Below are 14,948 nucleotides of genomic sequence, written 5' to 3'. Positions count from 1 at the left end.
ATATATATATATATATATATATATATATATATACTGTCTGAATTAATCAGAAAAGGGTGAGAGAAATAATGGGAAGATGGAGTGAATTTGGCGAGTAAGAAGACGCTTAGGAAAAGAAATAAAATTCTCTTAATGTGCGTCCCGTGTCGATTAAAGGTCGCATTTACAACTGGTTGCAATCTATGCGCAGTCAATTCGCTATAGTACCGAAATCCTTTGCCCTTCCATCGCTTACTAAAAACTCCACTTTCATACACTTTGTCAAATTTCAAGTCAATCGAAATATAACCTATAAAAAAAATAACCTCAAAACTTACTAAGATTTCCGCGAAAAGCTGCGCATAAATTATTCAAAGCTATATGACAACCGCTCTGGAACCATTTGAATTTCATCCTCTTCCGGTTCAATCCGCAGGCAGTTTTGTGATAATCGTTACAATGGTAGGGGTCGCAGTAATCCATCCAAGCTGGATGGAATGGTTTGTCGAAACGATTCTGCCATGTTTCATTTATAAACGGCTTTACTATTATATCTTGAATATGAACAATATATTTGGTAGAAAGAATTTATAAGTTTTTTCAATATTCAATTATAGTGGAACTTATCAGACTCTATGGTTATAAGTTAAACTAAATTATTAGCTCATTAGAACTGTCATATAGGTAAGTTTATCGTAAATTTCAGAACACTCATCTCTTTAAATGAATAGGCGATTGCTTGAAAATGATATTATTAGTTCGAATTCACACCACGGCTACAAACTTCTACCATCAGCGCCAAAATGGCGAAATTTAATTAGGCACAAAATAATACGTCTTACAGCCAGTCCATTTACAGAGGTCAGTGCGGTAGAATCACACACCATAGAATTCCGCTTTTAGAAGTCAAATTAGAAGGACATTAGATGTCACCGAATAATTTTAAACTTGATCAGTTTATATTCGTACTAGGCATCTTTATGTCTATAACTAATAGGTATTATAAAAGAATTAAATTAAATACTTTTCAGTCGATCTCTGACGAAATTTGGGTTCGAATATTTTGATGGTGGCCTGAAAATAAAATTTAAAAATGTAACAAGCTGCTGCCCGCGACTTCGTCCGCGCGGAATTAAAAAAATAATCAGCAGCCTATGTGTTCTTCCAGACTATGATCTACATCTATGCCAAATATAATCGAGATCCGCAGATACCTTCTTAGAAACATCCATCCATACATCCAAACATTCACATCTATATATATATATATTATATATATATATAAAAGAAAGTCGTGTTAGTTACAATATTTAAAGATCGGTCGAACTGATTTAGCTGAAAATTGATGGGGAGGTAGCTTAGAACTAGGAGACGGACATAGGAACTTTTTTATCTTGTGTGCATTTTTTTTATTCCGCGCGGACGAAGTCGCGGGAAAAGATAGTTTATAATATAAGTAAGATTTTCACATGTATTTTTATACTTACACTTTTTCTACATACTTCTTTGTTTGTGCTTGACAATCTAGAAATAGAAATCTAGAATAAGTATAACCTTAGAATTAGCCGGAAAACTTATATCAATGCAGAATATTCTCTCTATTTTGTTAAAGGGAATGAAAGGGACTGCAGTCTGTATTAATACAAAAGTCAAAAAACACCTAAATCGTAGAATATAGTCATACAAGGTAATCTGACCCGGTGAGAGGCGCTACTATCGCATCTCTGAAATGATATAAAAACATGATATGACAGCTACAGTACGATAATCTTGTAACTATTTTTTGACATTAACATGGAGGCGTTTAGTGAACTGTAATAATTTAGTTTGTCTTATGCCCACCGGGTCAGATTTCTTAGTTAGTGTATAACAAACATTTCGACCATAATACTATGTATTTATAATTTAAATCTGAAATTTTTTCTGGCAAACCTTGATTAAATTGAGTAAAACATAGAGTAAACATAGTTTTTTTTTCTCGAAATAACTCGTAATATTACACACCTTTCCCATTTCTTCTATATTCATATATCTACAAATGCACGTAGGTTTCGGGTGTTGTTAATAATTAGTAAACTCTTCATATGAACGTAGGTGGCTTCAGGGGTTAAGCACTTGACTTGCAATCTGCAGGTCTTGGTTTCGAATTCCGCCATGTACCAATGTGATTTTTTACATACGAGTATGTACATTTATCCGACGTTCGTATGGTGAAGTAAAACATCGTGATTTGGCCACACCAAATGGAGGTCCGTGATCTCTGCCTACCCCTCTAGGTTACAGGCGTGAGTTGTGTAAAAATATTCATAAATAAAATAAAAATCTAGACTTACATATTGCTAAATTTAATAACAAGAAAGTTACGACTACAGCCATCTGTTTGGTAATGAAATTACATTTAAACCTGTACAAATGCTTTAAAATTAATCGATTACGTTAATAGGTTATTAAAGGTAATTAGTCAAACTGATTTCTTAAGGTTCGTTCACACAAACCAGGGCGGAGAGCAGAGCAGATTTTTTGTCGCAAATGTAATTAAGATTAGATATCGCCCGCGACTCTGTCCGCTCGGTGTAAAAAAAACTAAATAAATCTTATATATAAAATTTCCACGCCACAATGTTAGTGACCGTACTCCTCCGAAACGGCTTTACAGATTTGATTGCTTGGCCTTCGCAATGGCGACCTGGAGAGCGAGGCAGTCGGCTCTGTACGCCTGGTACAGCTCCTCCTCCATACTCTGATCCCGGACTCGACGCCTTCGGCAGCGAGTGTACCGGCGACGCGACGCCACACACGCCCGTCGCAGCTCGCGCAGCTCCGGACGCCACCAGTACACTCGCCGACGCGAACGGATCGGTTGGGCCCTCGGCATAGACGAGTCGCAGACGTTGGCCAGCAACTCGCCCAGCCGGTCCGCTTCCGCGTTCACGTCCTCGGCGGAATCGACGGGATCAGAGTCGACTGCCCAGCTTGCGACTATAGCCGCCTCCTTTGCCATCTCTCTATCCAGGCGGCCCAGCACCCAGCGCGGGCCGTCCCCGGCCGTGGTGCGTGGCGAGTTCGTCGTGGCCGAGGCGGAAGTGGAGAGGTCGAATGTAATATAACGATGATCCGATAACGTCTCCACATCCACCTCGACCTTCCAACCACAGATTTTAGGCACCAAGACCGGGGATGCGAAGGAGAGGTCCACGATGGACCCCCCCTGTTGGCGCACACAGGTCGGCTCCCTTCCTCTATTGAGGAGTATCAGCCCCGACGCGGCCGCCCAGTCCTCCAGCTCTTCCCCCCTCGGGCTCGTCGCGGGGGATCCCCAAGCCGTTGATTTGGCGTTGAAGTCCCCCGCGACGATCACGGGGAGGTGGGAGACCCGCGCCGTGAGCGCCTGCACCTCTGCGAGGACGCGCTCGAAGTCGGCGAGGGGCCAGCTGGGTGGGAAGTACACCCCCACTATGGCCACCCCCCCGACAACCACGAGCACGCTTCCCGTGCCTCTCGCTATCTTTCGGAGAGGGGGGGAGCCGCCGCGGGCCGGAGCGGAGATGGCCACCAGGTTGCCGACATCACCCGCCCAGTCGTCCCGAGAGGGGATGACGTACGGGTCGGCAACCACCACTAAATTTATCAACCACTGCGCCATGGTTTGGGCCAACAGGTCCTGTGCTCGGGCGCAGTGGTTGATGTTACATTGTAGGAGTCGGATGGTGTCCATTTACGAACTGGTGTCCATCCGCTCCACTCCGGCCTTCTTGGCCTTGCGCCGAGGCCATCGCTTAGGCGCACCTCTCTCTCTGCGCGCCGACTTCTGCCCGGCGGTGACGCAGCCGTCGCCGGGGGGCGGATAAGGGCCCTTTTTACCAGCAGCCTTGAGAAGGGCCGGTTCCCCAGCTCGTGGAAGGAAGGTAGGCTCGTCTTTCTAAAGAAGGATGACCGCCCGCCCGACCAGGCATCGGCGTATCGGCCGATTGTGTTGCTCGGCGAGCCGAGTAAACTCTTCGAGCGCGTGCTCGTTGCTCGTCTCGCCGAGCACATAAATCTGAGGGACGCGCAGTTCGGATTCCGCTGTGGCCGGTCGACCATCGACGCGGTGTCCCGACTCAAGGGCCTAGCCGAGGAGGTAGTCGCACAGGGGGGCGTGTTGGTGGCTGTCTCGTTGGATATTTCAAACGCCTTCAACACGCTGCCCTAGACGGCGGTGATGGAGGCACTGCAGCACTTCCGTGTTCCGGGCTACCTGCAAAGGCTGATCCGGGACTATTTTATCGGAAGGACTGTGGTGTACCCCACGAGAGACGGCTGGGCCCGACGGGCCATGTCGTGCGGTGTTCCACAGGGATCGGTCTTAGGACCGTTCCTGTGGAACATCGGTTACGACTGGGTGCTGCGCGGTGACATGTTGCGTGGGGTCGGCCTGATATGCTACGCCGACGACACCCTCGTGACTGCCCGTGGCAGCACACACCGCGAGGCGATGGTTCTCGCCACAGCGGGGGTCGCCCAGGTGATCCACCGAATTCGGAGGCTGGGGCTCGAGGTGGCGCTCAACAAGTCTGAGGCCCTGGCATTCCATGGGCATCGACGTGGGCCGCCTCGAGGCTCCCTAATAACGTTGGCCGGGACACCCATCACCATCGCAGGTACCATGAAGTACTTAGGACTCATCCTCGATGGTCGATGGGCCTTCCGGGAGCACTTCCGGCGCCTGGCTCCGAAACTGGTAGCCGCCGCTGGTGCTCTCGGAAGGGTCCTTCCAAACCTGGGCGGCCCTGGAGGGGCATGCCGCTGCCTCTATATGGGGGTGGTGAGGTCGATGGCGCTGTACGGGGCGCTCATATGGTCGGAATCCCTCAGCGCCCGTAACCGCATCCTGCTGCGACGTCCGCAGCGGGTGATGGCGCTGAGAGTGGCTCGGGCGTACCGTACGGCGTCATACGAGGCGGCGTGCCTGATCGCCGGTAGCCCGCCGTGGGCGCTCGAGGCCGAGGTCCTCGCGGCGGTCTATCGGCGATTGAAGGAGAGTGACCTCCGCCCGCATCCGTTGGAGGTCAAGCAGTGGAGGGAGGAGGCTCGCGACGACCTCTTCCGGAGGTAGGCGTAGGAGCTGGAGTCCCCGGGACCGAGCCGGCAGTTGGTGGCGGCGATCCGATCCGTCCTGCGGGAGTAGGTGGAGTGCCGCCACAGGGCCCCCAACTACCACCTCACTCAGATGCTCACCGGGCACGGATGCTTCGGGGCGTATCTGTGTGGGGTGGTGAAAAGGGAGCCCACCGCGGACTGCCACCACTGCGGCACCGGAGAGGTGGACACGGCGCAACACACGCGCGAGGCATGCCCAGCGTGGGCGGAGCGGCGCGTCGCCGTGTCCTCGGTCCTTGGGACGGACCTCTCCCTGCCTGTCATGGCAGCTGCAGCAGCAGACAGGGAGGAGGTATGGAAGGCGGTCTCCTCTTTCAGCTTCGAGGTTATAACGCTGAAAGAAGCGGCGGAGCGGGCGCGGGAAGACGCCGTCGACTCGCTCCCGATCCGCCGCAGGAGACCGGGGCGGCGCCGTCGGGCGCACCTTGTGGCGCTAGACAGGGCGCCGCCGTGAGGGACCCGCGGGCGGCGAATCGTAGTTCGCCGCCTGCTTTGCAAGGGTCCCGTGCTGTAGGACTCCCCACGTGTTCCGGGGAGTCCTCGGCGAAGGCCGACGGCGCCTTCTGCTGAAGGCGTCGTCGCGGAAGTAGGGCCCGCCGCATCTCCGTGTGGCGGGCAATCCGCAGACGGGGCCGTGGTGGTGTGCTTTTGCGTTCCCACGGCCCCATCACAAGCGGAGAAGGCGGAACACCGTTGGGTTTTGGTGAGTATACCCGGCGCCCCTATTGGCGCCGGGGGAGCCTCACATAACCGCCCGCCCCCCCCGAAAGGGCGGGCGGTATGCTTAACACATTTCCCAACGTTAAAAAAAAAAAAAAAAAAAAAAAAAAAGGTCCAACACAAAATACTAGGTCCAAACACTAAGCACTAACGATGTCCTAGGTCGTAGCCAAGTAGTAGGTTTCCCTTGTATCGCTGGTTGTCGCTTCGAAGTCGCCTCGAAGGTAGCTCAAACTGAACTGACTCGCTCGCCTCACTGCGGCTATTTATATAGGCCGAGTCGAGCCCCAGACCATTCCAGAAAGTTCCTTTCTCGAACGTTTCCAAAAGGCGCGAACGTCATCAACCGCTTTGGACGCTTCCGGAAAGATGACTCATTTCTCACGCTCGCGCGCCGCGGTTTTCGAGATACAAGTTTTATAATTTCACAACAGTACCTCTAGCGCCATCTAGTGTTGAGTAAAGGGTTTCACGTGACTATGTACGTTCGTAACAATATTGTTAGATATTTGATGCAAAAGTATTTTAAAAGAAATAAATTAACAGCGAAATAGTGAATTTAACTCTACTTCTAAATAATCCTCGCAATAGGATAAACTCAAACCGAACGTAAATAAACAAAAATGTCAGACGTTCCGCAATGACGGATGGAAAGAGACTGCCACGAGCAGCAGCGCACGCTTCCTTATAAATCCTTTTTTTTGTGTGGCTACCCTCAACAGTCCTAACATTTGTGTGGCTACCCTCAACAGTCCTAACAATATTATAAATGCGAATGTTTAAATGGATGTATGTTTGAAGGTATCTCCGAAAAGGGTCCACGGATCTTGATGAAATTTGGCACAGTTAAAGAACATAGTCTGGAAGAACCTTAATGAGTTTAAGCCTTATTGAGTTTTTTTTTTAATTTCGCACAGACGGAGTTGCAGGCGATAGGTGGTTTTAATATAAATGTGCTTTTACATTTGTAGATAAAGTAAATAATTTCTAATTTCGATCAGCGCCATCTAGTGTTCGATGTGTACTAATTGAAACGACGATAGAAACAAGGAATCATTTTACTTTGCACGTCTTTATACTTTAGACCAGGGATTCCCAAAAGGGTCGATATTGAACTTAAGTCCTGTCACGGTCGCCATATATTGAATTATTGATTATATTGAAGAAACCCGTTGTTTTTTCAGAACAAAAGAAAAGACATTTTTTCACCAACCATACTTTATTTTATTTTTTTCGCAATTGACAAAAATGACAGTTGACAGTTCCTCTTTTTATTTAAAGAACGTTCAGAAACGTCGTCATTCCTTTACAATTGCTAATTCTCACTCTGTCATCTTCTAATGACCTAAGTCAGAACAATAATTGATCTTAAAAAAAATAGCCGACTTCAAAAAAAAAAAACAATCTCAAACAAAATGCACTCAAAAGTAACCAAAAAAACCAATTTCAAACAAAATGCACTCAAAAGTAACCTAAAAAAACCAATTTCAAACAAAATGCACTCAAAAGTAACATAAAAAAAAATTCAAATAAAATGCACTAAAAAGAAACAAAATAATGTCATGAAAACTCTCTAAACTCTAGTAATTAGTAGTAGGGGCTCAGTTTTCCGCAACTCCACGACAAGCGCGTATTTTGCGTGTCTCTAAACTCTAAAGAAAGTTCTCTTCTTTCTTGTAACATGTCTATATTGTATAATTATTGTTATTTCGCAGTCGGTGTCGGCCGAAGTAAATAGGTGACATTTTATATTTGAGATGTATTAGACATACTTACGTTTATATCCCTACTTAGGCCGAAACCGACTCCAAAATAACAATAATTATACAATATAGACATGTTACAAGAAAGAAGAGAACTTTCTTTAGAGTTTAGAGACACGCAAAATACGCGCTTGTCGTGGAGTTGCGGAAAACTGAGCCCCTACTACTAATTACTAGAGTTTAGAGAGTTTTCATGACATTATTTTGTTTCTTTTTAGTGCATTTTATTTGATTTTTTTTTTATGTTACTTTTGAGTGCATTTTGTTTGAAATTGGTTTTTTTAGGTTACTTTTGAGTGCATTTTGTTTGAAATTGGTTTTTTTGGTTACTTTTGAGTGCATTTTGTTTGAGATTGTTTTTTTTTTTTTTTGAAGTCGGCTATTTTTTTTTCTTAAAATTTTTGTTTTATTTCACAATTTTTAGTGAATTTGAAGTTCAATTACAAATTTCCTTAATACATATAAAGACATAAATAAGACAAATAAAGAAAAGGACTTTCCTATTTGATATGTGTGTACTTCAATTCAAAAACTAATTTAGAATGCAGCAGATAACCACTTATCCTTTAAACAATGAAATAATTATCAAAATCGGTATACAAATTGAAAATTACCGAACTAATACATCGTAGCGTGCCTTTAATTTTGTCCAGCCGCGCGCCGCGCTAGCATTTTTCGAATGCGCGTAGTTTTTAATTATTTAATATCTCCCAAACTATTGATCAGAATTACATAGTTTAAAGGCTAATGTAATCTGCATTTAATACTCTAGCCATCAAACATATTTATTTGGATAAGGATTCATATCGAATATAATATAATAGCGCCGTAAGCTTACGACGCTGTTTTTCGTGTGCATTTTAATCGAAGTTTGTTCACAATAACATGGTTTTTGTGAGACATCCATAGATGATAGATATATGCCACCGAAGACTTTTATTTAGCAAATTTAAGGATCTATAATTACTCCATACATCATTTTTATGTAAGTCATATAGTTTGACCTACGTAAGCCCAGAAAGCAAAATTGTGCTTTTCGTGTAGCATTTTTCGTTTCCGCGTAATTTTATTCTTACGATATCTCCTAAACTATTAGACAGAATGATATAGTTTCAATTGCAAATATAATCTACATTAAATTCTCTTGATAATGAACATGTTTATTTACATAAGGGTTAATACTGAACTCGAATAATAGCGTCGGAAATAGGGCATGAATTTAATTGATGTTTCTGAAGAAAAAAATGGTTATTGTGAGAAAACTATAAAAGATAGATATATGCTATCGCGGACTTTTATTTAGCACATTTAAAGAGCTACAATTCGCCATACATCATTTTTATGTAGGTCCTATAGTTTAGCCTACGTAAGCGCTGAAAGCAAAAATGTCCCTAATTTACGCAACAAATTTTGAAGCTATATTCAAAATCTACTAGTCTTCTAGTTATTTAAAAAAAAAAACAAAAAAATGGGACCCACCTGCAAGCACTTCCTTTCGATTAAAATATTTTTCATCAAAATCGGACCACCAGGGGCGGAGTTTCGCGGTAACACACATAAAAAAAAAAAAAAAAAAAAAAAATACAGTCGAATTGATAACCTCCTTCTTTTTGAAGTCGGCTAAAAAGTAGATAATTTGACCATGGGGGTCTGTGGTAACAGTTCATTGTGGAAAAGGGGGTCACTTGTCCAAAATAGTTTGGGGTTCCCTGTTGTAGACGAAGTATAAAAAAAGACTTCAATTTTATTTACTCTGTTCTCGGTTTGTGTGAACGAACCCTTAGTGTATGACAATAAAACAACATTAGAAATTTCTTACAAAACATTTTATTCACATTATTATAAGCACCATACATAAGACTGGTTGAAAACCCAAGACTATGTCTGCGTTTTCTAAAAAATATTGTTAAATTTCATTTCTAATTCCTTTTAAACAATATTGATACGTAGTTATCTGTCCCAGTGAGCGCTGAATTACTCACAACACAAAATATGTAAGGCATTACGTACACAAGGCACGCGTCGACGACTTTTTTACGTCGCCAATGCTAGTGCCTCGCAATCTGTTTATCAAAATCTTGGCGAAAAATCTTGTTTATGTTATGTTTTTCAAAATGGCGGATCAAATCTATCCAGTTGACATGTAGTTATGCCTGTACTGTTCGAATAGACAACTCAAGTCGACGATTCAACGTTGTGTGTAACACTCACTGCGATATTCGCGACTTAAAGATACGATATTAGTTTCGTTGATTTAGGTTGCATAGTGTTCAAAGGACGTATAAAATTACACACAAGATAGCAAGATCTTTTTCGTATTTACTCAAAGTCGTTAACTTTTTAATTTTTTTTTTCACTTATACCCACCGGGTCAAAGAAGTTAATCCATCTACAACTTTCTTTGGTTCATAAGCAATCAATTCGTAGTCTTGTCAATTTTTTTTAATAATTAAAATTTTGACTAGCACGAATAACAAAATTATGGCCGGGAATAAAGAAATCTTTGTCATTTTGTTGAAAAATATGTCAAAAAAACCAATTGTTTCATTTACATTGCTGCTTATTACACTTTTTCCTTTGTCTTGGTTAGTAGTTCAATTTTTACTAAGTATTTCTTTATATGGCTTTAATATGTGTATTTCAAATATATAAACGAATTCTCTTATATATATAGAATTATAATATCTTTCTGACGACTTTATTTAAATTTTCTTCAGAAAAATTATCAATATGTCTCTTTTTTGATGAATAACTACGCTTCGGTGTCAAAAGGAATTCCTCATCGTCACTTTTTTCATCAGGTTTTAAATAATCATTCGGAAAACCCACAACTTTAGACGGTTTGAAATAAGATACGAAATGTATTATCTCATTTCTAGAACAATGCGTTGAAAAACACGCATCTAAAGATGTAGAAGATCTTCTTACAATCGGAGATTCATCTAAATTATAATCATCCCATTTCTGAGCTGTTAAATGTATATGAAAATAATTTCTATTGCCACAATCGTATGGCAAACAAGAATTATGATTTTTATATTCAAATTTATTTCTACAAAGATGTATTCTACTATCGTCAGCATCATTCGTAACACTCGGTACAAGATGTTGTATTTTGCTGGAATATTAAATTTACCTGATTTTATTTTTATTTTTATATCTATATATATAGTCAGAAAGTCATGTTAGTTACACTATTTATAACTCAAGATCGGTCGAACTGATTTAGCTGAAAATTGATGGGGGGGTAGCTTAGAACTAGGAGACGGACATAGGAACTTTTTTTATCTTGTGTGCATTTTTTTATTCCGCGCGGACGGTGTCGCGGGTAAAAGCTAGTTTATAATATAAGTAAGATAAGTAAGGATTAGGTTTAATATTGAGGATTCTTACCTGTAAAAATCCCATTTAAATTCATTCACATAAACTTTCATCTTCAATCTTTCATATATTTTATTTAATAAAAACTCGAATGTATAATTAGCATACATAAATATAGAAATTGCATTCCTTTTATCAATTTTAAGCCATTTATCTATTTCGTCTATAACAGCATCAGCGGTGTCTGTTCTTTTTGAAAAATCTTTATGTCTTTCATCAAAAAATGTCGTATCTATATACATTGCGTCAATATTGATGGGATCATTATTTTTGTGCAATTTCCCATATTTCGAGATATCGTTTATTCTAAAAGAAAATATCGATTTTTAAAAATAGACAGCCGCATGTGGCAGGGGAGGGGACTAATCTATATATATAAAAGAAAGTAGTGTTAGTTACACTATTTATAACTCAAAAACGGCTGAATAGATTTGACTGAAAATTGATGGGGAGGTAGCTTAGAACCAGGAAACGGATATAGGATAATTTTTACCCCGTTTTCTATTTTTTATTCCGCGCGGACGGAGTCGCGGGTAACAGCTAGTTAAAAATAAATTCAAAATATGCATCCCCTTCTCTGTCGATTGAAGTTAGGCAACATTTATGTGCAGTGGGTCCAGATGCCTTCCATTAGAAATCCAGCAACCCTAGTAGTCACATAAGTGGCCACTGAAAGGGTTTTAGTGAGTAGGAAACTCACATTACCATGTCTTTCCCCCAAAAGGCAGGGTACCTTAAGAAGATTTCCTCCCAATACAAAATAAATAGGCAACATTTTCTGAATTTCTAAACCACAATTGAATCAAAAAAAAATAACATGAAATTTCATTTTTTTTATAAACAGTGGAAAAGGAACAAGCCACTTGTATTCGCTAAAACAGCGAAGTAACAACCCATAGAAGCAACAAGTGAAAAGGAAGCACATGTATTGACTATCTATAATGGCCAGAGGAGGGGACGCACAAAGTCATCTTTCCGTTCCTGTAAGTATCCTCCAAAGCAAACAAACAACTCCTCCCTTTCCTTTCCTAGAAAAGTGTGGGAAGGGTAGGGGACTATAATTGAGTTGCAGTGAGTATAGTTGTTAATTGTCAAGTGTCTTCTGCGACTACCACTATTAACATTAAATTAAAAAAAACAATCACCTTATTCTAAAATCACCAGTATACAAGACAACTTTCTCTGTCGTCTTGAATAAAAACATGGTGGACCCAAACGAGTGCCCTGCGGCAATCAATGTAACTTCTACATATAATTCCTCCAAATCCTTCTCTGGCATACTGGGCAGGGTAATTAAAGTAGTTTCTGTAATATACACCACACTGAGATTTTACAATAATCAATGTGATTTAGTAAGAATTTTATTGTAATTAGTGTGGACAACCATATAAAAGCATATTTAAAAACGATCTAGTCACTGCTTATGTACAAGAATGTTTAAACTCTCGCCATATCGACGCTGGAAAGCATAAACGCTGTAACCCTTGAAATCGTGAATATGTTTTTCACAAGTTAATAATTTCAATCATTATCAAACGATAATGATTTTATTATAGGTTAGTACAAACTACACAACATTGCTAAATACCGCATGCTTGTAGGCGTATCAGCTCACGAGTTATCATTTTTTGGCTCTCTTGTAAAGTTCATAGTTTCGGGGTTACAGCGTCTACGCTTTCCAGCGTCGATATTGTGACGTCAATAAAAATTAGATAAAAATATCTAAGAATTTTGGATTTAAAATTAATAAAGATTAAGTCGACATTTTTATGTAAATACTATTGGTATATCTTTAAAAATTATTGTACATAATATCTGACGGTGGAGATTGACAGTAAGACTGTGAGTACAACTTAGAACAATAGCCATAGTGTATATGTTGCTGTGACAGATCAAATTAAGCACTAAGAGTGATATGAATCACCAAAGTGTGTAGGAAATAAACATACTAGACTTTATCAATAGGTCCTATGTATAACGGCCAAAGTAATAAATTGATGATTTTTACTTTTTTATTTTAAAATCTACCTCTTTGTTTAGTTAACATGCACTAAACACAAATACACATTTACATGTGTAAATGTTTTTTTTTTTTTTTGCAGAATTAAAAGGGTGTATGCAGTCTATTTTCCTATATGGTTTAAACTTTGAGAGCCTCTCCTGATAAGTGGTCAATTTGCACATTAGACCTTATTTGTAGGAGCCACCGATATGCAACAAAATTAATCATGGAAAAAAACTTACCTCTTCCTAACGGTTTGACATATTTTAAAATATCAGAACATTTCATTTCATGATTTATAATAGATGCAGTAATTTCAGATGTGTAAATAAATGTGTTCGTTTCTCTCAAGTGGTTGGCCAATTGCGGTGAATCTAAACCTTGAATATGATCCATGTGGTAATGACTGAGAAAAAAAGCACGGGAATTCAAATGTTGGCCTTCAAAATTATCCACCGCTATACCTGCAATTAATTTTATTTTTTTACTATGGATAAATCAGCACTTATGTTAAATGATGTTGTTGACAGGGTATGTACTTCAATAATTGCCTAGTCACCCTAATCTTTAAGGCATGATCATAATGCAGAGGTCTTCCAACATTTTTGACCATCAACCCCTTTGTAATTCATGGAACCCTCTATCAAACCCCATTGATTATATCCATTTTGTACTTGAAAATATTTACACATGGTTTTATTATGTTAAATGTATGTAGCTGTCACCTGAGATCTTTTCTGCACGGATTTAATAAAAAAAATAAAAAAAACTTATTTTTTAGCCTATGTGTATTTACAGAGTGTTTTTCATTTGTGACAAATTTCATCAAGATACGTTTCAGAGATACCTTCAAACAAACATCCATCCATACATCCATCAAAACATTCACAAGATTACATACTAATATTAGTTAGACATCAGCTATGTGTGATTTACATGTTAAAAACATTTTTTCTTCGACCCCTGCTTTAGTTAAAAGGCCATTTATATTTAGCCATTATAATTCGCTTAGATCGCTTATAGCGATAAGGCCGCCCTTGCGATGTAAATTAGTATTTATTAATTTTTCTGTATAATTTGTATTAGCAATAAGAGTTAATAAATAATAAAAAATAAATAATTAGACTATGGTACTATTCACGGCTCAGTGTATACATCGTAATTTATCTGTATGAATACAAGTGTCTCTTAATTCATCCGTGCAATTATTAGTTTAGATTATGGTTAGAATTCATTAAATAGAATATACTACTTTATATTATTTGTTTTTGTGACTTTTAAGATTTAAGATAAAATGTGAATTCAATTTTAAATGAATTTTACCCGGTATTTCCTCAATTGTTTTATCAAATGAACTTGGGCACTTCTTCATTTTTCAAAAATTAAAACCATAGAATAAATATAAATCAAAGGACTCAATTTCATTTACTTTTCCCGCTAAAGCAAAAGTGCGCCCGTGTTCAAGTTCAGTCAATGTTGTTGTTGATGTTTATGTTGACAGTTGACTTGACGGTGTCATGTGACGTTTGCTACAGATTCTGTAATCTGTATAAAACCAACATTTAAAATTGTATCAGAGGTAACTGTTGATCTCTCTCCCAACTCGATATCGACACTGAATGCTTCCCCAAAGAAAAAAAAAGTTAAATATGATTTTGCCAATATCAAATTTTCATAGAATTTCCTATTACAAGGAAATTTTTTCTCACTGGTAACTGTGAGGTTTACAGGCGACCCCTATTTTAACAATGTATAGAGTTTGAAATTACATAATTCTATACTATAGACTTAATAAAAGGCTTTTATACACAAGTTTTCTTAACTATCTTAATATGTGTTTCGTTAAAATTTGAAGAATAAATTTTATTCAAATTATAAATTTAATCTTAGCTTTGGTATCATTAGGTTTGCATACTTAATTAAACTTATAAAGTCGATAAACTTAAATAAAACGTTGTTATTCT

At 39.8% G+C, this 14,948-nt stretch overlaps 1 protein-coding gene across 1 annotated transcript; it reads right to left on the bottom strand.

The window, feature by feature from the left end:
• Positions 1-434: 434 nt before the first annotated feature.
• LOC106708560 (protein artemis-like) lies at positions 435-14,457 on the bottom strand. Its single transcript, XM_045685363.1, has 7 exons — positions 14,308-14,457; positions 13,227-13,448; positions 12,128-12,287; positions 10,995-11,288; positions 1,467-1,503; positions 1,004-1,053; positions 435-533 (listed from the first exon to the last, which is right to left on the bottom strand). The coding sequence occupies exons 1-7, from the start codon at positions 14,354-14,356 to the stop codon at positions 506-508; spliced, it is 840 nt and encodes a 279-aa protein (XP_045541319.1). The 5' UTR covers positions 14,357-14,457; the 3' UTR covers positions 435-505.
• Positions 14,458-14,948: the final 491 nt, after the last annotated feature.

Source organism: Papilio machaon, chromosome 29 (assembly GCF_912999745.1).
Source record: "Papilio machaon chromosome 29, ilPapMach1.1, whole genome shotgun sequence".
NCBI lineage: Eukaryota > Metazoa > Arthropoda > Insecta > Lepidoptera > Papilionidae > Papilio > Papilio machaon.
The sequence above is the reverse complement of the archived record's forward strand: the minus strand, read 5'-3'. Positions and strand labels throughout refer to the sequence as shown.